Source organism: Trifolium pratense, linkage group LG4 (assembly GCF_020283565.1).
Source record: "Trifolium pratense cultivar HEN17-A07 linkage group LG4, ARS_RC_1.1, whole genome shotgun sequence".
NCBI lineage: Eukaryota > Viridiplantae > Streptophyta > Magnoliopsida > Fabales > Fabaceae > Trifolium > Trifolium pratense.
In genome coordinates this window covers 46,968,999-46,995,101 of record NC_060062.1, presented here as the reverse complement: position 1 = coordinate 46,995,101, position 26,103 = coordinate 46,968,999, and the positions used below count along the sequence as shown (strand labels likewise).

Genomic DNA, 26,103 nt, shown 5'->3' with positions numbered 1-26,103 from the left:
TTTAAGACTATTACTCCTTCAAATTTTTTTGTCCATTGCATGTCGTCCGTGTTGCATGTGGACACCACCACTCCACCGTCTCCACATGGGCTAAAATCGTTGAATGATATTGAATCTTTTCCCTTATTAGCACAGTAATTTGAATTAAAAAGGTTTAATCTACTCCATTATAATTTGAAGATATTTATTCATCAATCAATAAAACCAAATAATATAAATAAATTTGCATGTGTTATTTACAACTAACTTGTAATCACATTTTATTTCATATGCATATAATTTGTTCTGATTGTTAATGGATAAATACGCCAAATTATGAAAGGGTATTTTAGAAAAAAAACCAAAAAATATTTTGCATCCCATGTCACCTTGGTATTGGTCGACAACAACACAAGCCTACAAAATTGACGTCAAATAAGGCCTTTCAAAATTGGTGTCATCAACAGAAGAATAATATTATGGACAATTTAATATTGTTCTCCTAACCGTAAGAACTTTCTCAGTCAAAATATGCTATAATTGAATATTGTAGATTATAGATTAATCAATCAAATGAAAATGAAAGGATTAGTCTATGACACACCACACTCACCTTCTCTGCTCTATAAATTGGACATCATTTTGGAGCTTTAATCATTCATTTGAGAGAGATTATTAAGTAAGATATATAATAAAACAAGAGAGATGAATATTTATATTACTAAGGAAGAGATAGATGGAAAAACACCCATTCCTTACAAAGATATTGGTCACAAGTCTCTACTTCAGAGTGATGCACTTTATAATGTATGTATCGACTCTACACAATTAATTTTTTTTTTTATAAAACTAATTGTAAATTATATATTTTAAATTAGATAATTATACTCTTATTACACTGAAAAAACACTTTTTAAATACTAAGTCTCTTAAAAACTTGTGTTGTGCAGTATATACTTGAAACTAGTGTGTTTCCAAGAGAGCATCCATGTTTGAAGGAGCTCCGTGACATAACAGATAAACATCCATTGTAAGATTATACTACCTCCATTTTTTTTAATTATTGATCGTTAAATAATGTTTAATATTTCTTCATTGATGTTGTAAAATAGGAACCTTATGGCTACATCAGCTGATGAAGGACAATTATTAAGCATGTTGATTAAGCTAATCAATGCAAAGAACACATTAGAAATTGGTGTGTACACTGGTTACTCTTTGCTCTGCACTGCTCTTGCTCTTCCCTCTGATGGAAAGGTAAGACTACTTCTTATATAAGGATATTTTAAAAATGATAATAGTCAAAATTATATAATCACTATATTAATTTAATATGTAACTCATAGTTTATTTATTTTATCAGGTGTTGGCTTTGGACATTAGTCGTGAATACTATCAGTTGGGATTGCCTATGATTGAAAAAGCTGGAGTGGCTCACAAGATAGACTTTAGAGAAGGACTTGCTCTCCCTCTTCTTGACGAACTTCTTCAAGATGTGCGTTCGAATCATTTGCCACCAACTTGATTTGATTTTTTTTTATCCATGCACGACTTAAAACATAGAATAAAAATCATGATTAAAATTTGTCTATTTGACCAAGCTAGAAATGACTATAGAGTTTCAAGACCTTAGAATAAAAAATATTATGATATATATTAATTGAATTGTTGTTGGTTAATTTTGTAGGAAAATAATAAGGGGACATTTGATTTTGTTTTTGTGGATGCGGATAAGAATAACTACTTAAATTATCATAAGAAGGTGATTGAACTTGTGAAAGTTGGGGGATTAATCGGATACGATAATACTTTATGGACTGGATCAGTTGCGCTTCCAGATGATGCACCTATGTTGGAGTTCATTAGGAATTATCGTGGTTATGTGATTGAGGTCAACAAGTATCTTGCTCAAGATTCAAGGATCGAGATTTGCCAACTTGCAGTAGGTGATGGAATTACCTTGTGTCGTCGCATTGGTTAATACCTCTGTGATAATTTGTGTGCTTGAAGAATTTGAGTTTTTATTATAAGTATTTAAATCTTCAATAAGGTTATGGCCGCGTGACGTGTATGTTTGAAATAAATTTTATTAGATAATATATATATATATATATATATATATATATATATATATATATATATATATATATATATATATATGTTTAAGAGTGACTGCTATGTTTTAAGTCATATATACTTAAAATAGTTGTAAACTGATCATTTGTCACCGTTATCAATAATAATTTATCCTTTTCAATTTTGCTTCTTTAAAACTAATATAGACGGGATCTTCTGTTACAACATTGAAACATGTGCAAAAATAAAAAACATGGAACTAAAATATCATGTTGTTAATTTTAAAAACATGAAAGCATCAGTACAACTTGTACTTGGGATGGTGGTTTTAATGAAATGTTTGCTTTTACAATTATTTTTTTAAAACGCAAAAATAATATAATCAATCGATATTTTTAAAAGGCAATTTCAAATTAAATTAGTTTATATTCGAATGATTTCTTCTCATGTCATTCATGTCACAATCTTATTTAATATATACATTCACTTTACTAACATAAATTACAAAGTTGTTGCTTTAGCAACCATCAATTACATCACCAACAAAAAACAAACCCTTACGGTTACAAAGTTGTTGCTTTAGCAACCATCAATTACATCACCAACAACAAACAATCCCCTACGGTTACAAAGTGGACATATGTTCTTCTATTAGCCATTGCTTGATGCAATTCATGTGAAAAATATGTGCACAATCTAACTTTCCAATTTCTTCACCTGTAAGATATTCCTCCTAAACATAAATAAAAGTTGTTAATCAAACCAAAAACAAAAATATTACTTATATGTAAATGTTCAAATAAATCTTCTTTAATTAAGGTTAATATATCATATTTTTGGAATATTGTTTGTTTAACAAAGTAGTTGCAATTATGTAAAGAAATAAACTAGTTTCTATAACTATCATCATATGTACAACTAATAAACAAATAATCCTTGTTTGGTTATCTTTAAAATGACCATTAAAGCATAGTTGGTCTCACCTGACAAATGCAACACAATTCTTTATTTTTCGATGTTCCTTCGATCATGGCTTCAAAGTTTCCACAACTAATACACTTTATTAATTCGTCCTCTGTAAGCCCTCTTTTAGTTCGAATATGTCTCCTTTGCAACTGTCAATTAATATTTTTAGTACAAAATTCAACTCAAATTAAGTAATTTGTTCCAGGAATGATTATTGTTTTTAAAGACAACATGATAAAAGTTTAATTAAGATACCTTAAACTGCATGCATAAAATTTTAGTAGGGACAAAAAAATGTCAATTTTATTATAAGGACCAAAAACAAAACTTGATAATTTTACAGAGACCAAAAACTTATTTAATCTAAAAGATTATCATTGTGGTGTGGAAAGTGTAGGGACTATTGTTATAATAAAAGAAAAAATAAAGAGAGAAATGTTAAACATGGTTTATTTTACTATATTAAATAAACTTGCTCATTTATATAGATTAAAATAAAATTTATTTGAACATACATCTTATAGTTCAATTAACAATATCGAAATTGTTAAGCTGAATACTTTTATTCAAGTTTTAACACAAGACCTTGCAGTTGTGTGAGAGTTTCAATAATATTTGTCATTAATTTTGTGTTTAAAATTATAATATTATATTCAGATTTTATATTTTTCTCTTTTAGAATAAATATGATATTTTTTTCGAAAGCTAATGAAAATAGTTTTTTATTTTCAGCAAAAAAATTAATTTTTACAAAATAACCTTAAAAATAACAAAAATGTAAAAAATATTTTTTAAAACAAATTAGCCCTACATATAGTGTTGAACGTTTCATTTTGTTCATAATTTTTCACTTCAACGATATATAACAGACCGTAACATCTAAGCTGATGGTCAATGTATCACTTAATCTCCATATACAAATTGATGAAAAATAATTATGAAAAGATATAGCTGGAGTCTCAAAAATTGACCGATATGTATTCGTTCCATGATAGTTTCTATTTGATATATAATGAAATAAATATATTAAAATATCTTCTATATAATAGTTAAAGTAATTCTACTTTTGGTTATGATTTGTGACAATGTTACAAACAAGTCATTGCACAAATTGGCCGCAAACTATTACATAAATTTAACAATTGATTAATTTAAATGTAAAATAGGAAATATATAATCATATTCATAGCTTCATCTATTAACAAGAGAGTAAAATTCTATGTCTCTTTTCTACAAATACAACAATTTGCATGAAGAATTAAATTATTACATCTAACATATATATGTACTAATCATTTAATGTTATTCAACATTATATTCAACCTTTTTTTTGTTAACAAGGTAAAATTTCTTTTGCATATCTATTGGTTTTAGACTTTCATTAGAACATAGATTACTGTTAAAAGAGTCTCAAAGACCATAAATTTGAATAAAACTTAAAATAACATATTGGTCATGTTAATGTTTTTCCCACAAAAGGTATATGTGTAAATAATCCAACAATATATTATTCTAAAAACATGATAATTTTAAACTCACATGAAATTATTAAGTAAGGTTAGTATTTGATCATATGAATACCTCAATCTGCATCATTGCTCTCATTAATTCAGAATCACGAGTTGATATAATATGGGAACGTTGTTGCTCATAATTTTCACCAACTTGAATTGCATTAGTTGTTGAACTTGAACTATACTGGTTCTCTGATATGGAACTTATATCCAAAGAAGCATAAGGTAAATCAACGATTCGAGTAATATGATGATATTCTTGTTGATTCATATTGATCTGAGGCACCCATTCATGAAGACCATTAAGTTGATTAACACCAAAATTAAAAGTGTTTTGTTCATGATAATTGAGAAGACTCCTAAGATAGAAGGCTCCCCTTCTGGCTTGAGGGGCTATGACATTTCCTTGATTAATATTGTTTCTTTGAAAATTGTGTGCATTGTGATTTGTTGGTTGTTGTGAAGAAATTTCACCAATATTATGAGTTATATCTGAAGGGCTAGAGAAAGGGAGACAATTCATTTGTACATACAAAGCTTCCTCTCTAGGGTGGATGTTCTTTTCAATGATAAATGCACAAAAACATCTTGATTCACTGTAAATTCCAAAGATTCCCTATTTTTTATTCCGTTTAAGATTGTGGAAGAATTACTTCCGCTATGACTCTCTATTCCAGTTGTAACAAAATTTCGTATATAGTTTGTCGAACTTGCATAAGAATAAAAAAATATATTATTCCATATCGTTATAATATTGAAAACTACTAACACTATTTGCACCTTTAACTATGACATATTACATCAATTAAAAGGTTCATGTTGTTCTATGACATTTATATTAATTCATCTTTGGCTAAAGTAGTTATAAAATCAAATACATTTTTTTTATTATAAGTTATTAAGTTTAAACGATAAAGTTATGAGATACATCAATGTGAGTATAGAGAAAAGATGAAATAGAAAAAGAAAGTGAGACTAAAGTGGAGCGTAAAAGATATATGTGGGGTGTAGTAATAGACTAAAGTTATGCATTGGTTGTTAATAAGTCAAATTGTATTACCCCATTTTTTATTAATCAAATTGACTCGTTTTTTCAATTGGACAAAAGTAGCAACATGTATTATGAGTCTATTGTTTTTAAAATAATCTGGAAACAAGAAATTATTATGAATAACAGTGATACTACCATTTTATAATTATCTCAAGTAGGATTTGTATCATGTTCGTCAAGATTACGATTTATAAATTTAGATTTTAACCACTAAGTCGACATTTTTTGGGCAAAATTAATTACTTCCGAATTAGGTTATACTATAATAATAGGGGAAAAAAGGATTTTTAAAAACAAAATATAAATTAATGGGGCCAAAAAGAAGTGGTCATGGGTTTGATATCATAGTATGTAACAAAATAATCTAAAAACAACTAATCAATCACACAAATTGAGGAATTTTTTATTTTGTTAAGTGGAAATCAAACAAATTAGTTGATTAGAAAATATCTTTTCAAAAAATTTGACATTGATTCTACCTACCAAATCAACTTTCAGTGTGGAAATTTGATAAAAATAAGCCACCGACCCAAATAAAATAAAATCTCATATATTTAAAAATCAACAAAATAAATGTCATGTATAAAATGAACATCCGATATAACCGATGGAAAGATCAAGGAAAATATACCTATGAATGAGAGTGAAATATCGGATTTGAATTCTTTCCAACACGTTCTCTTATGTTGTCATAATTTTGAGCATTCATCCAACACTTTCTCTTTCTTCTCTTCTTCTTTGTAGCTCAACCAACCATTAAATTAAAAAAAAAAAAAGAAAACTGCAGAATTTTTTTTTTGAAGAGATCTAAATCGTAAAACATCAACAAGCTAGAGTTTTTGTTTTTGTACAAATGGTATTGAGGTGACTTATATTTCCTCTATTTCCCTATGTCAACTATTTTGCATTTTATAACCCTCAATCCATTAAACCAATATCACCCTTCATGATTCTTGTGTTGTTTTTTTTTTGTCTATCCATCTTCATTTTTATCTTAAAAATAATATGTATGCAAATAATATAAAAAGAAAAATGTTTAACATTTAAAAGGAAAACCCTTTTTTTTATTGTATAAAAAAATGTTAAATCTTTTCCTTTCTATATAAATTTCATCTAATATATATATATATATATATATATATATATATATATATATATATATATATATATATATATATATATATATATAATGAGTCAGGATCCGTTGACACCAACTAGTTTGACACCAAATGTTACACCTCTCAATAACGTTTTAACCGATATAAATTTTATAAAATCCACCGTTGAATTGAAAGTTTACATCATATAGATCATTTGTGTAAAATTTCAGACAAATCCAAAATCATTTGATATGCTATTGAGACACATAAAGATTAACGACATTTAAAAAAATACAAAAACCGTTAATTTTGATGTATCTCAATAACATATCAAATGATTTTGGATTTATTTGAAATTTTACACAAATGATCTATATGATGTAAACTTTCAATCCAACGGTGGATTTTATAAAATTTATATCGGTTAAAACGTTATTGAGAGGTGTAACATTTGGTGTCAAACTAGTTGGTGTCAACGGATCCTAACTCATATATAATATTAAAAAGAGAGTGCATACAAGTACTTTTAAAAAAAAATAAAAAAATCAAAAGCAATAATAATTATGTTCTCATTTAAGCATTTTGTCTTTTTTCTTAATTTTGACTTGAACGTAACATTTTCTTTTGATAAAATTGAATTGAAGGTAACATATGTATTAAATGAAATATGTTCTTTTTCGCATATTCATTTGACTTATCTAAAAGTAAAAAGAGTTGCACCGACATTTTTATCGTTTATACTTTCTCCGATTCTTTTCACCAATACATTGTTGACTTTTTAAGTTCATTGAATAATTAATGTATTTGGTCTATATTATTGACCAGATACATCAGTTATTCAATGAACTTAAGAAGTGAATTATTTTTTATAAAAAGGACTAGAGGAAGTATTAAATTATAATTGCTTTAATTAAATCAAATTTGTTATAATTATTTTTAAATGAAAATATTTTTTATTAATAATCATTTTAATACAATTTCAAAATCATTTTTAATATTAAATCAGTTGCTTTTAATTCATAAAAGCATTCTTTATTTAAATAATATTTTTTAGTCAAAAAATACTATTCATTTTTGTAGTTTTATCAATCACTTCCTAATAAATTAGGTGAAATTAAAACATTTTATAATTAAGAAAATATCAATTGTGTAACATTCCAACTTTAAATAATAGAGAAATATTAATTAGAGATAATTATTGGAGACTAATTGAAAATAAGTGAACAGGAACAAGTGTAAAAGGAACGATTAAAGGATAATTGGGAGATAACTAGAAGGGCAAACTGATATTTAAACATAAAAGTGGCACTAGGTTGGTGGACCTCACCTTTTCCATTTTCTGATAAATCAGCCAACACAAGACACTTCTCATCTTCTCCCTCTTTCTCACGTTGGCAGAACAACAACGACAACATAGTTTTCTCTCTTCCTCACCACCATGTTAAGATTACCCAACTTCGAATCCCACATGCAAATTGATAAATCAATACCCAAGAGTATATAAAAGATCAAGTGAGCTTTGATTTCTTTTCTTTTTCTACTTGACCGAACTTCCTCTCTGTACAATCAAACCTCACTTCAAGCACTTCAAGCTCAAGTTTTCTTCTATTTTTGGGTTTCAAGCAAGGACTAGTCATGGGGTTAAGTTTACAAGTGTTGAGAGATCAAGGTAAGTTAGTAATTTCAATTCCCATCTTCTTCCCTTTTGTTGAACCCTAAACCCCAATTCGTAATTGTTCCTAACCTTCCTTTTACTGTTCTGGACTGCACAAAATTCTATTGAGATTGAACTATGGAACATGGAAGAACAAGTTTGAAGGAAAGAGGAGTTTTGGAATAAGTCTAGGGAAATTCGTGTTTTGGACATGTGTTCACTGAAACGGTAACTGCTCCTTCTCTGTTACTCTGATTTAAGATCTGCTTGTTCCTATGGAAAACTAACAAAATTCCCTTCGATTCGTGTACCAACTTCGTAGGTTTTAGCTTAATATCGAGGTCAGGGGACGATTTTAAAGTGGAGGGTCTGAAGTTGATTTGTGCAGGAAAATCTGGACTGTTCGTGGAGTCTCGCCGAGCGAGAAGCGAGGATAGCAGTTCTGTTCTGCTACTGCATGTTGTTGTGGTTACTCCCTGCTGATTCACGTCCAGTCTATGCATATGAGCTTTTACCGAGCAATGGATGCAGTAATGGGAGCTAAAGAATAAGGAACAAATCTTAGAGTTGAAACTCATTCAAGGAATTGTTCATCTAATATCAAGTGGGTTCCCTTAGAGCCTTAAACTCTAGATAGTTTAGTACCATAGTTTCCCCAAATCAAGAATATGGATGACAACATTAGTTTAGAAAGTAAGTTAATATTCCCCAAAATTATGATGCATGATAACATTAAGGATTTTAGGACTATAATGTGTGTGAGGTGGATTAAATCCCCAAGTTCACCTCTACTATAAATGATGGATATTGGTTAATGACTATGACCGGATGAATATGGTTTGTAGGTGGCAATTTAATGAATTTATATAGAAAATGCAAAACAGAATACTGAACTGGTGTATTCGCTAAGCGAGAATTAACTTCGCTAGGCGAGCATAGCAGGACAGTACACTGCATATTTACTACTTTTCAAACTTAGCCACTCATTTTAAACCCTTATCCATTCCGAAACTTTTCCATAGACATTATACTGATATACTATGTTTATAGCGTCAAACACACTTCAGGAAATTATGTATCAGGAACCAGGACAGTTTAGAAATACCTTGGAAGGGAATTCATGGGCAGGATAACCATCAGGATTATCAAGTTAAGTTAGGAAAGTCAGTCAATCATGGTGGTTACTTTTGTACCACGTTATGGGATTCAGTAGAATCCAATTATGTTATGATTGTGAGCTTCAGCCGTGCCGATGTATATAATTATCGCAGACGGATATGTCAGGCCTCTGAGACCGGCTCACCTCAGAGTGTCTTTGTTATGAATAAAACGAACAAGATAATAATTTGTGATACACCTTTATGATATTATGTTATGAATTACGTTATGAAATTATGTTATGGACTGACTATCAGGATTAGAGAACTATATTAGTTCATCAGTTGCCCTCGGTGTAAACACCAATAGTAACTGGGTAGTAGGAATCCACTGAGACGAAGTGACTGTCTCATCCCCCACTTATTTGATTTCAGATAACCAGGTTGATCGCGATGTCGTGGTCAGCAAGCATGAAGACCCAGATAACTGGAGTATGATTTGGAGCCGATGTTATGTTTATCTTATATCTTGTATAAGATTCAGATTAATTAAGTTTAGTTGTTGGCTCAAATTTGTATTCACTTCTTGGATTTTGTAATCCTATTCATGTGTTTGATCTTTATGTAATGAAAATTTAATGTTTTCCGATTCAGTTATGTACACTGTTGTCGATATTCTAGATAAATTGACATGGGGTGTAAACATTACCCTATTATACCCAAACACTAGAATGAAATTTATGTTCGATCCATTCCGTTCAATTCCATTCCGTTAAGTAATGTTCCGCTCCGCTCCACTTATTTCCATCAATCCAAACGTAGCCAAAAGTTGTTTACGCAGCAGTTTTCATTATTTTATGGTTTTCATTATTTTATGGTATAAAACAATAGGAACAACATATTTTACCTAAGTTTTTAATCCTTTTGTTAATATTTCAAAAAGGTATCTGTCTTCACTAGACCTATGACCTGTTTGATGCACAGGTCCAAAATATTGCATCTTAAAATATGAAATTGCTTATTTGGATAAATTTGATATTAAATAAGTGGTTTTTTTTTAAAAAAAAAAACTATATTAACAATAAAATTAATAAATCTCCTGTAAAAAAAGTTTATAAATCACGAGTTGGGTTCAAATTGAGAATCTCCCACTTATTCACCTGAAGGAGTATAGGGAATTCGCATAAGCATTTAATAGTTTAGAGAATCTTGTACACATAGTTTATTGGTATGTGTCTGTATTGGTAAATGATCTATTGTATACTCCCTCCGTCTCGAATTATAAAGGAAATTTTTTTTTGTCCCAAATTATAAGGGAAAAATTATTTTCAAGAATGTTTTTTTCCTTAATCTCATAAAATTTAATGCAAATTGCATTTAATTTTTTTCTCTCTTATTTTCTCAATAAACAACGACCAATAAGAATTGCTTTTACATCTTCCCATACAACTTATTCCAAGGAAAACCCATCTATATATATAATTCCTAGATAGTTATCCTAATGCTTATGTAAGCCCTAATTCACTTAAACCAATCAATTTTTTTTCATTTAGTCATGTCATTCAATACATCCAATTAAATCAATCTATCATGCCACATCACTTCCTATTTCTCTCTAAAACTCAATTTAATAGTCAATTTAATTCTTGCTCCTCTTCCAATGCCTACTAATCAACATTTATGTATCCTTTTCATATTGCACCATTTATATGCATTATCTTTTCATATGCTCTTTTCAAGTTTTTTTCCCCTTAATTGTGTCTATCCTATATATATTACTTCATTTATGCAACTTTTATGCTTCTCTTCATTTGTCCAAATTATGTGATTATTGTTACCATTGTTTTGTAATATTTCTTTTTTGCAGATGATGGGTGATCATCATTCTTCTTCTTCTTCTTCTTCTTCGTAATTTTTGTTTTAATCTCTTTCTTTTAGTGGTTTTGGTATTTTTGTGATGATTACACCCATGGATTTTTTTCAAAATTAAATACTTCGCATTAATTTGTGTCATTTCTCTGTTCATATGATTCATCCTCTTTTACGAATCTGCAAGTCTTTTGTGAGGAGTAATTCAAATTAGCATTCCTATGGTAATTCTAAACCGACATAATTATCTATTATATATGTATCATTTAAATGTGTCATTTTAATTTTCATTTTTTTGTCAATTAAATGATCTTCTATACTAACTTCCAAATAATTCAAGATGTGAGTCAGATTACCGATCCCGTTGTTGTTCCTTTGGCTGATGATTTAATGCAAACACAAAGAATGACTATTGAGGAGTTCATCAAATCCCCTATTTATAGATTTATAAAACTAGATGCTCTAATTAATTATAAATTTGATATTTTTATTTGTGGACTAATTAAGCGAAAACACTTCAACCATGCTATGATTGGAGTTTGAATCTCGGATTCTCAATTTTATTATTTTAATAATACTTATTGTTTCAATTTCTCCAATTATAATATAAAACAACGCATCACACCCGTGCATCGCACGGGTAAGGGTCTAGTAAAATCATATTTCAATTTATCATGTTTTATTTTTTCTTAATAAATGTGATTTTTATTTTTTCCCTTATAATTTGGGACGGAGGGAGTACTATTTAGGACAGCATTGTAGGTCAGAAACGCAAACACATAATGCCTCTATATGGGGAAGCGGCACATACATTTATAGGAAATCAACCCAAACATTTAATGAGATTTATAAGAGGAGTCAGCACACGCAATTAATTCAACTTAGTGGTATTTTCGTATGAAGGATGTTAACATGTGCACATGGTATGTTAACAAGACCCTTTTCCTATATAAATAAATGACAAATTGTTTTTAGGAGAACATTATAGGGTGCACCATTTGAGACAGTTACATGTACAAGTAACAAATCAATTTGTACACTTAAATAGACTTATGATTAACAAAATTTGTTTCCATTTTTAAAACGTTAAAGAGGACATAATAATGAAGATTTGGAAGTGTGTATATATATATATATATATATGGGAGGGATCAAATTACACCGGTGTAACATTTAATATTTGAGTAAAGTTACACCGCTTAATAACGTTTTAACGAATACAAATTTTAGAAAATTCACCGTTGGTGTAACATATCAAAAGATTTTAAATTTTTATAAAATTTAACATAGATGATCTATACGATATAAACTTTCAATCCAATGGTGGATTTTGTAAAATTTGTATATTGAGCTGTGTAACATTATTCAAATGTTACACCGGAGGGAGATCAAATTACACCGGTGTAACTTTAAAATTGTTACACTAATTTTGGTTCATTGATTTTAATTACATCATGCGGCTATAATTATCCACTTAAAAAGCCTATTCCACAATGCAACTCTACCTCTGCCGGAAACAGAGAATGTCAGAGTTGGAAGAAAAAATAATTGATTGTTGGTAATTTGATCACCTCTCGGGCATTAGTTGGGGATATAATAACCGATGTGAGTTTGGACTTTCAGTGTCAATATCTGGTGTCTATTTTAATTATAATGAAAGTAAGTTGTTGCGAAAGTAATTCACTTGGGGTTGGTCTAGTGGTGTTGGCTTCGGTCCTTGAAATATGCTCCTCTCAAGGTCTCAGGTTCGATTCCCCCTGGTACCAATTTCGGTAGGCTAAGTCCATATAGAGCAACTCTGGCTTTAAATGGAGCCCCCTCAAATGGGCGATGTGATTGGTCTCCTTGAATTAGTCGGTCTTACGGCTGAATACCAAGTTTTCAAAAAAAAAAATTGTTGCGAAAGTCTTTAATGAAGATCCTATATATTGTATGCTTCTTATGAGAGGAAGAAGAGAGATGCGAATTTTGTGGACCCCATTAAAGCTTATTGTGATCTATTAAAAGTAGGTCCCATTATTTTATGGACCCACTAATATTCACTTGTATCGATCCCTCTCTAAAAGGAAAATAAATGGAGGCCTAACAAATGGAGGTCATCACGGTTGGTAGCAGTAAATTTTTAGCATTTTCAAAAGAGTTAATGAAAATGTCACTTGATGTTAAAATAGTCTCTAAAAGGGTCCATTAACTATTTTGAAAAGAGTTTAATTGTTATGCATTGTCGGTTTAATTTTTTTTTACATATACATCCAATGATGCGTTGTCACATCATTTAATGAATATGACACATCATGCGGTTTTAATTATCATACATGATGTTTCGGTATATTATTGGACGCATGTGTAAAATAACTTTAGACTGACTGTGCATATAAATTAAATTCATTTTAAAAACATTATAAATAAAATAAAATGGTCCTTGTTGCGTGACATCAATGAGACATCCATGTTGATCGGTAGTTAAGGTGCAACCTATTTTGATAATTAAACACAGAATACTCTTCAATTTAAAGAACATTTTTATTATACCTCATCCTTCTCAAAATAAATGATCTATTTTTTACTTAGTCTACTATTTATATGCTCTAATTTTACTATATTTTTCTACTAATATGTATATGCAAATATTAACATATGAGATGTTGTTTGATTTGTCTCGATGAATATTTTCAAAATATATAATTTTTATAATTTTTAATAATAGAAAATTTAATATATTAATGATTAAAATTTTGCATTGACAAACGTGAAAGTGGTGAATTAAGTCATTTACTTTGGGATAAAGGGAGTATTTTGTTTTTTTATAACTAATTAGAGACTCACATTGATTTCAACTAATTAGAGAGAGAGTGTTGTTACAATTTTCAATCACATTTTTATTAAAATCTAAAATAAACAAACTTTTTGAAAAATGAAACCGATAATATTTATTAAAAAAAAGAAGGAAATTTGAACATAAGCTACGCACCACATATAGACTATTCCTTCATTTGTTTCCATTACATACATGTCATCATTTGTTGATCTAATTTGCAAAATTTTAATCGATATTGTTGAATGATATTGAATTTTAAATTAAAAAACTTTATTTTGCATCATATGCATGTCACCTAGCTATTTGGTTCAAAACATGATACAAGCCTACAAAAATTAAAGTCAAATAAATCTTCAAAAAACGGTGTCATCAGTAGAACTATAATATTATTGGAGGAGTTTAAAATACATATTTCACTCCACCTAACTGTAAGAACTTTCTAGTCAAAAAATGGAAGGATATTAGTCTATGACACACCTTCTCTACTCTCTATAAATTGAACATGATTTTGGAGCTTTAATCATTCATTTGAGAGAGATTATTAAGTAAGATATATAAATTAAACAAGAGAGATGAATATTTATATTACTAAGGAAGAGATAGAGGGAAAAACACCCATTCCTTACAAAGATATTGGTCACAAGTCTCTACTTCGGAGTGATGCACTTTATAATGTATGTATCCACTTTTCACAATTAATTAATTTTTTTATTTTTTTTTATAAAACTCATTGTAAATTATATATTTTAAATTAGATAATTATACTCTTATTGCACTGAAAAAACACTTCTTAAATACTAAGTCTCTTAAAAACATGTGTTGTGCAGTATATAGTTGAAACTAGTGTGTTTCCAAGAGAGCATCCATGTTTGAAGGAGCTCCGTGACATAACAGATAAACATCCATTGTAAGATTATACTACCTCCATTTTTTTTAATTATTGATCGTTAAATAATGTTTAATATTTCTTCATTGATGTTGTAAAATAGGAACCTTATGGCTACATCAGCTGATGAAGGACAATTATTAAGCATGTTGATTAAGCTAATCAATGCAAAGAACACATTAGAAATTGGTGTGTACACTGGTTACTCTCTGCTCTGCACTGCTCTTGCTCTTCCCTCTGATGGAAAGGTAAGACTACTTCTTATATAAGGATATTTTAAAAATGATAATAGTCAAAACTATATACATCAATAGATTAAATTAATGTGTAACTCATAGTTAATATTATTTTATCAGGTGTTGGCTTTGGACATTAGTCGTGAATACTATGAGTTGGGATTGCCTATGATTGAAAAAGCTGGAGTGGCTCACAAGATAGACTTTAGAGAAGGACTTGCTCTCCCTCTTCTTGACCAACTTCTTCAAGATGTGCGTTCGCATCATTTGCCACCAACTTGATTTGATTTTTTTTTTATCCAAGCACGACTTAAAACATAGAATAAAAATCATGATTAAAATTTGTCTATTTGACCAAGCTAGAAATGACTATAGAGTTTCAAGACCTTAGAATAAAAAATATTATGATATATATTAATTGAATTGTTGTTGGTTAATTTTGTAGGAAAATAATAAGGGGACATTTGATTTTGTTTTTGTGGATGCGGATAAGAATAACTACTTAAACTATCATAAGAAGGTGATTGAACTTGTGAAAGTTGGGGGATTAATCGGATACGATAATACTTTATGGACTGGATCAGTTGCGCTTCCAGATGATGCACCTATGTTGGAGTTCATTAGGAATTATCGTGGTTATGTGATTGAGGTCAACAAGTATCTTGCTCAAGATTCAAGGATCGAGATTTGCCAACTTGCAGTAGGTGATGGAATTACCTTGTGTCGTCGCATTGGTTAATACCTCTGTGATAATTTGTGTGCTCGAAGAATTTGAGTTTTTATTATAAGTATTTAAATCTTCAATAAGGTTATGGTCGCGTGACGTATATGTTTGAAATAAATTTTATTAGATAATATATATATGATCATTTGTCACCGTTATCAATAATAATTTATCCTTTTCAATTTTGCTTCTTTAAAACTAATATAGACGGGATCTTCTGTTACAACATTGAAACATGTGCAAAAATAAAAAACATGGAACTAAAATATCATGTTGTTAATTTTAAAAACATGAAAGCATCAGTACAACTTGTACTTGGGATGGTGGTTTTAATGAAATGTTTGCTTTTACAATTATTTTTTTAAAACGCAAAAATAATATAATCAATCGATATTTTTAAAAGGCAATTTCAAATTAAATTAGTTTATATTCGAAGGATTTCTTCTCATGTCATTCATGTCACAATCTTATTTAATATATACATTCACTTTACTAACATAAATTACAAAGTTGTTGCTTTAGCAACCATCAATTACATCACCAACAACAAACAATCCCCTACGGTTACAAAGTGGACATATGTTCTTTTCTATTAGCCATTGCTTGATGCAATTCATGTGAAAAATATGTGCACAATCTAACTTTCCAATTTCTTCACCTGTTAGATATTCCTCCTAAACATAAATAAAAGTTGTTAATCAAACCAAAAACAAAATAATATTTATATATAAATGTTCAAATAAATCTTCTTTAATTAAGGTTAATATATCATATTTTTGGAATATTTTTTGTTTAACAAAGTAGTTGCAATTATATAAAGAAATAAAACTATCATCAAAGTGTCAATTAATAAAACTAATAATTCTTGTTTGGTTATCTTTAAATGACCATTAAAGCATAGTTGGTCTCACCTGACAAATGCAACACAATTCTTTATTTTTCGATGTTCCTTCGACCGTGGCTTCAAAGTTTCCACAACTTATACACTTTATTATTTCGTCCTCTGTAAGCCCTCTTTTAGTTCGAATATGTCTCCTTTGCAACTGTCAATTAATATTTTTAGTACAAAATTCAACTCAAATTAAGTAATTTGTTCTAGGAATGATTATTGTTTTTAAAGACAACATGACAAAAGTTTAATTAAGATACCTTAAACTGCATGCATAAAATGTTAGTAGGGACAAAAAAATGTCAATTTTATTATAAGGACCAAAAACAAAACTTGATAATTTTACAGAGACCAAAAACTTATTTAACCTAAAAGATTATCATTGTGGTGTGGAAAGTGTAGGGACTATTGTTATAATAAAAGAAAAAATAAAGAGAGAAATGTTAAACATGGTTTATTTTACTATATTAAATAAACTTGCTCATTTATATAGATTAAAATAAAAGTTATTTGAACATACATCTTATAGTTCAATTAACAATATCGAAATTGTTAAGCTGAATACTTTTATTCAAGTTTTAACACAAGACCTTGCAGTTGTGTGAGAGTTTCAATAATATTTGTCATTTTGTGTTTAAAATTATAATATTATATTCAGATTTTATATTTTTCTCTTTTAGAATAAATATGATTTTTTTTTCAAAAGCTAATGAAAATAGTTTTTTATTTTCAGCAAAAAAATTAATTTTTACAAAATAACCTTAAAAATAACTAAAATGTAAAAAATATTTTTTAAAACAAATTAGCCCTACATATAGTGTTGAACGTTTCATTTTGTTCATAATTTTTCACTTCAACGATATATAACAGACCGTAACATCTAAGCTGATGGTCAATGTATCACTTTATCTCCATATACAAATTGATGAAAAATAATTATGAAAAGATATAGCTGGAGTCTCAAAAATTGACCGATATGTATTCGTTCCATGATAGTTTCTATTTGATATATAATGAAATAAATATATTAAAATATCTTCTATATAATAGTTAAAGTAATTCTACTTTTGGTTATGATTTGTGACAATGTTACAAACAAGTCATTGCACAAATTGGCCGCAAACTATTACATAAATTTAACAATTGATTAATTTAAATGTAAAATAGGAAATATATAATCATATTCATAGCTTCATCTATCTATTAACAAGAGAGTAAAATTCTATGTCTCTTTTCTACAAATACAACAATTTGCATGAAAGAATTAAATTATTACATCTATCATATAAACTAATCATTTAATGTTATTCAACATTATATTCAACCTTTTTTTTTGTTAACAAGGTAAAATTTCTTTTGCATATCTATTGGTTTTAGACTTTCATTAGAACATAGATTACTGTTAAAAGAGTCTCAAAGACCTAAATTTGAATAAAACTTAAAATAACATATTGGTCATGTTAATGTTTTTCCCACAAAAGGTATATGTGTAAATAATCCAACAATATATTATTCTAAAAACATGATAATTTTAAACTCACATGAAATTATTAAGTAAGGTTAGTATTTGATCATATGAATACCTCAATCTGCATCATTGCTGAAATCTGGCACGCAGTGAACACAATGCTGCACAAGATGCTATAGCACACGTTGCAGCAAGACAGTCGCAGAACACAGTAAATAAATAAAAAAATTGCAGAACAATAAATAAGACAGGTAATTGTTAACCTAGTTCAGTGCAACGTCACCTACTCTGGGGGATACCAATCCAGGAATGAATCCACTATAATAGCTCTAGTTCAAAGCCCTCGACCAACACCCGGTACTTGACTTATCACCTAGACACTATCCGTGCAATCCTACCTAAGAACCTCTTAGATAATGAGACCCCGTCCCAAATTCCCTCTAACAACACATACCATGTTGCTGTCAATAATAACGATCAAGATGGAGACACTCTCCTAGAAACTAGACCACACTCTTGCTTAAAAGCTCTTGAGTGAATCACACACACTAACTCCGTGCTTCAAAGCTTAGGAGCAGCTTACAATAAACAACACAAACACAGTCCTAAACTTGCATCAGATTGACACAAGAAAGGCTGACAAAAGACACAAACTCTAAACCCTTAAAAACTCACACTTTGTAAAGAACACGGTTTAGAATACATGAGTTGAATAGCTTGAGGCTTCACATATTTATAGTCTTCAATTGTCTTGATGTCCAAGTTAGGTCTTCAGACATGTACAGCTGTAGGAATTTCGGCCCAACCCTAAATTAATTTCAAAAATATAATTTGTTTGTTTCATGTTGTACCAAACAAAAAAAAACGCCAAAAATATAATATAATTATATTTTTGTTTTAAATAACATTCCTTCAACCGACTTCAATAAAACTTGCTGAGCAAGGCTCGTTTTGCCCAGACGCACGTGCCTGAATATATAATTGAAGCAAATCTTGACTCAGATTTGAAATAAAAATTCTGCACGAAAAACAGAGCTTCAGTATGCTGTACTATAATGCTACAACATCTCAGTCCAGCATCTGGCTGGTTGGCTTTTGCAAAATGTAGCCAATCAAAACACCAACAATCTCCCCCTTTGGCAAATTTTGGCTAAAACAACCTTAGGCCAGTGCATAGAGAGATACAACTTTCCTTCGAGTCAACATAAGCACACAACTAGGAAAGAAAGTAGAACGATGCTAAGCTATTTAAACTTTCCTTCGAGTCAACATGAGCACACAACTAGGAAAGAAAGTAAGAAATTCATCAGATGAAAAGATAGCTAGCACGTAAGCATCAGAGGCATGCAACAGCGGAACATAACACATCTTAGCCTCAAAGTACAGATAGAGTGAAATAAACTCTCACATAGTGGATTCAAGATCGGAGAAATAAACTCCTTAAGATTTAAGCAACGCCACAGAGAATAGGAAAAATAAATTCCTATATAAATACTTCAGACATGCATATCATAAGTAGTAGAAAAATAAATTCTACTCCCCCTCAATACATGCGTAAATTCACTCCTCCTCAAAACATGCATAAACTTCACTCCCCCTCAACATATGCATCATAAAACAAACATGCTATACTAGATGTTATAGCATTCTTCATCACATCATGCACACATATATTACTCCCCCTTTTTAGCCATAAATTCTGACAACTAAAGTCATTACCATATAATAGGAGCAAAGTACAGACTTCCACAGAGTTATCAGAGCATAGAGAAACATAGAGTGCAGAGAGTATCAGAGCATAAGAGATCATAAAGTGCATATTACAGACCATCATGGCAAAGAGAACCTGGAGTGTCGGAGCCAAAAGACATGGATTGTGCATGTTACAATCCAGAGAGCATCAGGGCGTAGCCCACAAAATTAAAATCCAAAAGGACATGCAAATAAAGCATAAGCAGGGCACATAGAAGGACTTGCGTCAGAGTCCTCCTCCTCTACCTTAGTATCACCACCTGCATTATCATCAAGAACACCAGGATTGACATTGGAAAACACCTTGAGGTCAACAGTCATTTGCTTTATAGGCAAAACATCAGTTGACTGATTGACAGATGATGCAGCACAGTCTGCAGCATGTGTTACTCAAACAATCTAAAATCAAAAGACAAATCACAACCTCTCTTATCATCCTCAGTACAGATGCCAGGATGTTGTGCCAGAACAATATCACCCATCAGTGTAGGGAAGGCTATAGGCATCTTCACAGCACATGACTTAATATCTAGAACAGTTTCATCAAGAATATAAGAACCAAAGTCAAAAGGTGATCTGGTCCCTACAACATATATAAACCGAGCCAAAACTGTGGCCAGAGTATTGGAATGAGTAGTTAGAGCCCAGTTGCAGTTTTCATCAATCCGGCTGCATTAATCAAATCAACAAGCTTTTGGCATTGTAAAAAATCTTCACTTAAATTCCTCTCCACAACAAGCTCCTCAAAAGCTTCTTCTTTGGCTCAGAGGGCCCAGTAATCTTACTCCACTGTCTTTTAAGACCATAGATTTTCTTTTCCTTGGCAGTCTTGACAGGAACATTAGAAACAACTACACCTTTACCAGCATTGCTCCTTAACTTCCTAGTACTAGAAGCAGGAGTCCTCTCAGTAAGGTTGAGATTGTCCACATAAGTAACATTTGAATCTTTCTCAGCAGATTCATCAACATTCAAAGGAACAAACATAGTTTTACCACTATCATCAACATAAGGGATCACATAGATATCATGAACAAAAACATTATCAGTAGTAGTTGCTTCAGAACCCTTTTCTTTGTCAGGAACAATAACATCATTTGGAGACTCGGGTATCATGATGTTATCCAAATTTTCCCGTGCTGCAGATGTTGTAGCATCATGTGCAACATCTTTCTCAGGAACACTCTTCTTGACATGTTCCAACACAGAGTCATCTTTGTCCTCAGTTGGAGCGCTAATATCATTACCAACAAATGTTAAACACAACAGGGGAGAACACCACATAACTTTCTCTGACAAATACTTTCTCACCACAAGAAACATCCTTATCATCAACAAACACACAATTCTTACCAAATCTTCATATGTTTCAACATTACCCATAACAGCGTGCATTACTAAATAAGTTGAAGAGAAAACTGCACGCCACACTTTCAATAATTGCTATAACTCTTCAGATAGGCAAATCCCAAGTTTGCCTCGCAATTTTTCAAATTGGACCGCATCTAGAGCCTTAGTAAAAATATCAGCCAGTTGTTCTTCAGTGGCAATATGCTCAAGAGTCACAATACCTTCTTCAACTAGATCTCTAATAAAATGGTGCCTAATATCAATATGTTTCGTCCTGCTATGTTGGATAGGATTCTTTGAAATATTGATTGCACTAAGGTTATCACAGTACAATGCCATAGCATCTTGTACCACATTGTACTCCAGCAACATTTGTTTCATCCATAATAGCAGGGAGCAGCTACTACCAGCAGCTATGTACTCTGCTTCAGCTGTAGATAAAGACACACAGTTCTGTTTCTTGCTGAACCAAGATATTAGATTGTTGCCTAAAAAGAAACAAGCTCCTGAGGTGCCTTTTCTATCATCTGCACAACCTGCCCAATCAGCATCACAATACCCCTCTAGCATAGACTTGTTCTTGTAGACCCACTTGGTACCAATCACATTAGTAGTTTCTGGTCTAGGAACTAAGTCCCAAACTTCATTCTTCTTGAACTGATTTAGCTCTTCTTGCATAGCATTTATCCAAAACTCATCAGTGAGGGCTTCCATCACATTTTTGGGTTCAAACTTAGAAACAAAACAAGCATTAGGAACTAAGTCAAGTGTCCTTCTAGTAGTAATTCCATGATTAGGATTACCAATAATCAGATCTGTATGATGATTCTTTTGAGTACGAATGGATGACCCTTTCTTTGAAGTAGCAAAGATTGGTTCAGGTGTAGTAATCTCTGTATCATTCTTGAATTCCTCAATAGTTTCAGAATCTATACTACCTGGGATAGATGCTGTAGCATCTTTTGTATCATCTTTCACAACTTCACTTGAAATATCATCTATTACTAAATTTATAGATTCCATCATGGTTTTGGTTCTGTAGTTATATACTCTGTAGGCTCTGCTATTTGTTGAGTATCCCAAGAATATGCCTTCATCACTTTTAGGATCCATTTTAGTTCTTGGTTCTCTATCAGACAAGATATAACATTTACTTCCAAACACATGAAAGTACTTAACAGTAGGTTTTCTACCTTTCCACAATTCATACAGAGTAGATGTAGTTCCAGATCTCAAGGTGACACGATTATGAATATGACAAGCAGTGTTCATAGCTTCTGCCCAAAAACCATGAGAGAGTTTCTTTGCATGTAACATTACTCTTGCAGACTCTTGTATAATTCTATTCTTTCTTTCTACTACACCATTTTGTTGTGGTGTAATGAGAGATGAAAATTCATGGATGATGCCTTCAGAGGCATAAAAGTCAGAGAATCTAGAGTTTTCAAACTCCTTTCCATGATCACTTCTGATCCTTAACACAACATTGTTTTTCTCTCTTTGAAGTAGAATACATAGATCTTTGAATACGTCAAAGGTCTCTGATTTCTTTCCAATAAAATTTATCCAGGTATATCTAGAGAAATCATTTACAACAACATAGGCATACCTTTTTCCTCCTAAGCTTTCAGTTTGCATAGGTTCCATCAAATCCATGTGTAGAAGCTCAAGAACTCTGGTAGTGGTAAGATGCTGCAGCTTTGGATGTGGCTTCTTGGTTTGTTTTCCAATTTGACATTCACCACAAATGCTTCCTTCTTCGATCTTGAGATTTGGCAAGCCCTTGATGGCTTCTTCAGGTATAGCTTTCTTCATGCTTCTTAGGTTGAGATGACCAAGTTTTTGGTGCCACAATTTTATTTCATCTTCTTTCGTGATTAAGCATGTCGACACATTTGCCTCTTCTTGGGGAACCCATAAGTAGCAGTTGTCTTTTGATCTGACGCCCCTCATCAAAATTTCACCCTCATAATTTGTAACCAAACATTCAGACTTGGTGAAGTTTACCTTCATCCCTTGGTCGCATAATTGACTGATGCTTATTAAATTTGCAGTCAATCCTTTTACTAACAACACATTGCTTAGTTTAGGCAAGCTATTACTGTTGAGCTCCCCTATACCAACAATTTCTCCTTTAGTACCATTACCACAAGTTACAAAACTAGTTGAGTAAGACTTTAAATCAACAAGAAATTTTCCAATTCCGGTCATGTGTCTTGAACAACCACTATCGAAATACCAGTCTTCCCTTGATGAAGCTCTAAGTGATGTGTGAGCAACCAGAGCAGTAATCTTCTTCTCAAGTTGAGTACCATCACTGGTCTTCACATTCTTACCTTTAGGTTTCCATTCTTGTTGAGTGGAGGCAGTTGTGGAAACTGGTTTAGGCTGATGATGCCTGTTAGGGTATCCAAACAATTTGTAACAAAAAGGTCTTATATGCCCTTTTCTACCACAGTAGTGACATATCCAAGAGTGATGTTTTGTTTTGTTCTTTGACAAGGGATGCTGCTTATGATGCTGTAGCATCTGTTGAGGCATCTTTCGCTTATGAGTTTCTTTTGGATGCATGTACGTGAGATTTGAGCTGTAACCTTTGTGTTTGTTGACATTCTCATAACTAAGCCCAATATGTTTAGGCTTTAGAACATTTTTCTCTAAGATTTCTTCTAGTTGACCATCAGCTTTATGAAGTTTATCAAGATGATCATCATCTTTATACAGCATGTCAGAGAATTTTCTCAAACGCCAAATGTCAGCATTTAATTTTTCAATGACTTCCTTAGCTTCATCAAGATCAGAGGATAGATAATTTACCTTCTTCTGGAGCTCATCCATCTTTGATATATTTTCAAATTTTTCTGCCTTCAATTGATTGATGGTTACCTTTTGTTTCTCAATGACTCTGCATATTTCTCCACTCTTGAGGCAGAGTTCTCTGTAAGAATCAGCAAGTTCTTCGTAGGTTACCTCTCCATCACAAGATTCTGTATCAGATGTAATAGTACCTGTTAAGACTGAGATATGTTTGGCGGTCACAGATGCTGTATCATCTTCTGAGTCATCATCATCAGACCAACTGACAGTTAGTCCTTTCTTCGTTCTTTTCTGATATGTTGGACATTCTGGTCTGATGTGACCATATCCCTCGCATTCATGACATTGAATATTCTTGTTTAAGCTTGACTTTTCATCACTCTTAGGTTTTCCTTGATTCACAATACTGCGCATAGTGCCTGGAGCATCATTCTTAGAATTTGGTCTGGGTCTTTTGTCCATTTGTTTTAGAACTTTGTTGAACTGTTTTCCCAGCAACTCCATAGCTTCAGAGATACTTTCATTAGATTCTTCATCCTCCTCCAGATCTTCTTCATTATTTTTAGATGAGAAGGCAATGCACTTATTTTTCTTTTCACTTCTCCCATTTGCAGCACTTTCATAAGTTTGGAGTGATCCAACAAGTTCATCCAGCTTCATCTGAGATATGTTTTTGGCTTCTTCCATAGCTGTGACTTTCATATCAAATTTCTTTGGAAGAGATCTGAGCATTTTTCTTACTAACTTTTCTTCGGGAATTTTCTCCCCCAAAGAATCAAATTGATTATCATAATCTAGAATAGTCATATGAAAATCTTGGATTGTTTCCTCATCCTTCATACGTAAATTTTCAAACTGAGTAGTAAGGATCTGTAATTTAGACATCTTTACCTGAGGAGTACCTTCATGAACAGTTTCAAGAATCTTCCAAGCTTCCTTTGCTGAGACACATTTTTTGATCAGCTTGAAGATGTGTTTGTCTACCCCATTGTATAATGCATATAATGCTTTTGAGTTTCCCAAAGCAAGCTCATCTTCTTCTTTAGACCAGTGCTCCTCAGCTTTTAGTTCAAGTGTTGGCTTTCCATCTTTGTCCATGACCACAGGGGGGTCCCATCCTTTCAGAACAGCTTTCCAAGTTTTGCTATCCATAGATTTTAGGAAAGCAATCATGCGTGATTTCCAATAATCATAGTTGGAGACACCAACGAGAAGCGGTGGTCTGCTTACAAGCCCTCCTTCCTTTTCAATGTTGCCAGACATTTTCCCTGGAGCTCACCCTATAACCAGAAAGGGTGCCTGCTCTGATACCAATTGAAATCTGGCACGCAGTGAACACAATGCTGCACAAGATGCTATAGCACACGTTGCAGCAAGACAGTCGCAGAACACAGTAAATAAATAAATAAATTGCAGAACAATAAATAAGACAGGTAATTGTTAACCCAGTTCAGTGCAACGTCACCTACTCTGGGGGATACCAATCCAGGAATGAATCCACTATAATAGCTCTAGTTCAAAGCCCTCGACCAACACCCGGTACTTGACTTATCACCTAGACACTATCCGTGCAATCCTACCTAAGAACCTCTTAGATAATGAGACCCCGTCCCAAATTCCCTCTAACAACACATACCATGTTGCTGTCAATAATAACGATCAAGATGGAGACACTCTCCTAGAAACTAGACCACACTCTTGCTTAAAAGCTCTTGAGTGAATCACACACACTAACTCCGTGCTTCAAAGCTTAGGAGCAGCTTACAATAAACAACACAAACACAGTCCTAAACTTGCATCAGATTGACACAAGAAAGGCTGACAAAAGACACAAACTCTAAACCCTTAAAAACTCAC

At 31.5% G+C, this 26,103-nt stretch overlaps 2 protein-coding genes across 2 annotated transcripts; both read left to right on the top strand.

Moving 5' to 3' along the window:
* Positions 1–625: 625 nt before the first annotated feature.
* LOC123921195 (caffeoyl-CoA O-methyltransferase 5-like) lies at positions 626–2,215 on the top strand. The gene is made up of 5 exons (XM_045973631.1): positions 626–786; positions 930–1,009; positions 1,092–1,236; positions 1,343–1,474; positions 1,667–2,215. Exons 1-5 carry the CDS (start codon positions 685–687, stop codon positions 1,958–1,960), a joined length of 753 nt encoding a protein of 250 aa, XP_045829587.1. The 5' UTR covers positions 626–684; the 3' UTR covers positions 1,961–2,215.
* A 12,424-nt stretch (positions 2,216–14,639) lies between these two features.
* Positions 14,640–16,062, top strand: LOC123921196 (caffeoyl-CoA O-methyltransferase 5-like). The gene is made up of 5 exons (XM_045973633.1): positions 14,640–14,798; positions 14,952–15,031; positions 15,114–15,258; positions 15,367–15,498; positions 15,692–16,062. The coding sequence occupies exons 1-5, from the start codon at positions 14,697–14,699 to the stop codon at positions 15,983–15,985; spliced, it is 753 nt and encodes a 250-aa protein (XP_045829589.1). The 5' UTR covers positions 14,640–14,696; the 3' UTR covers positions 15,986–16,062.
* The last annotated feature ends 10,041 nt before the right edge of the window (positions 16,063–26,103 follow it).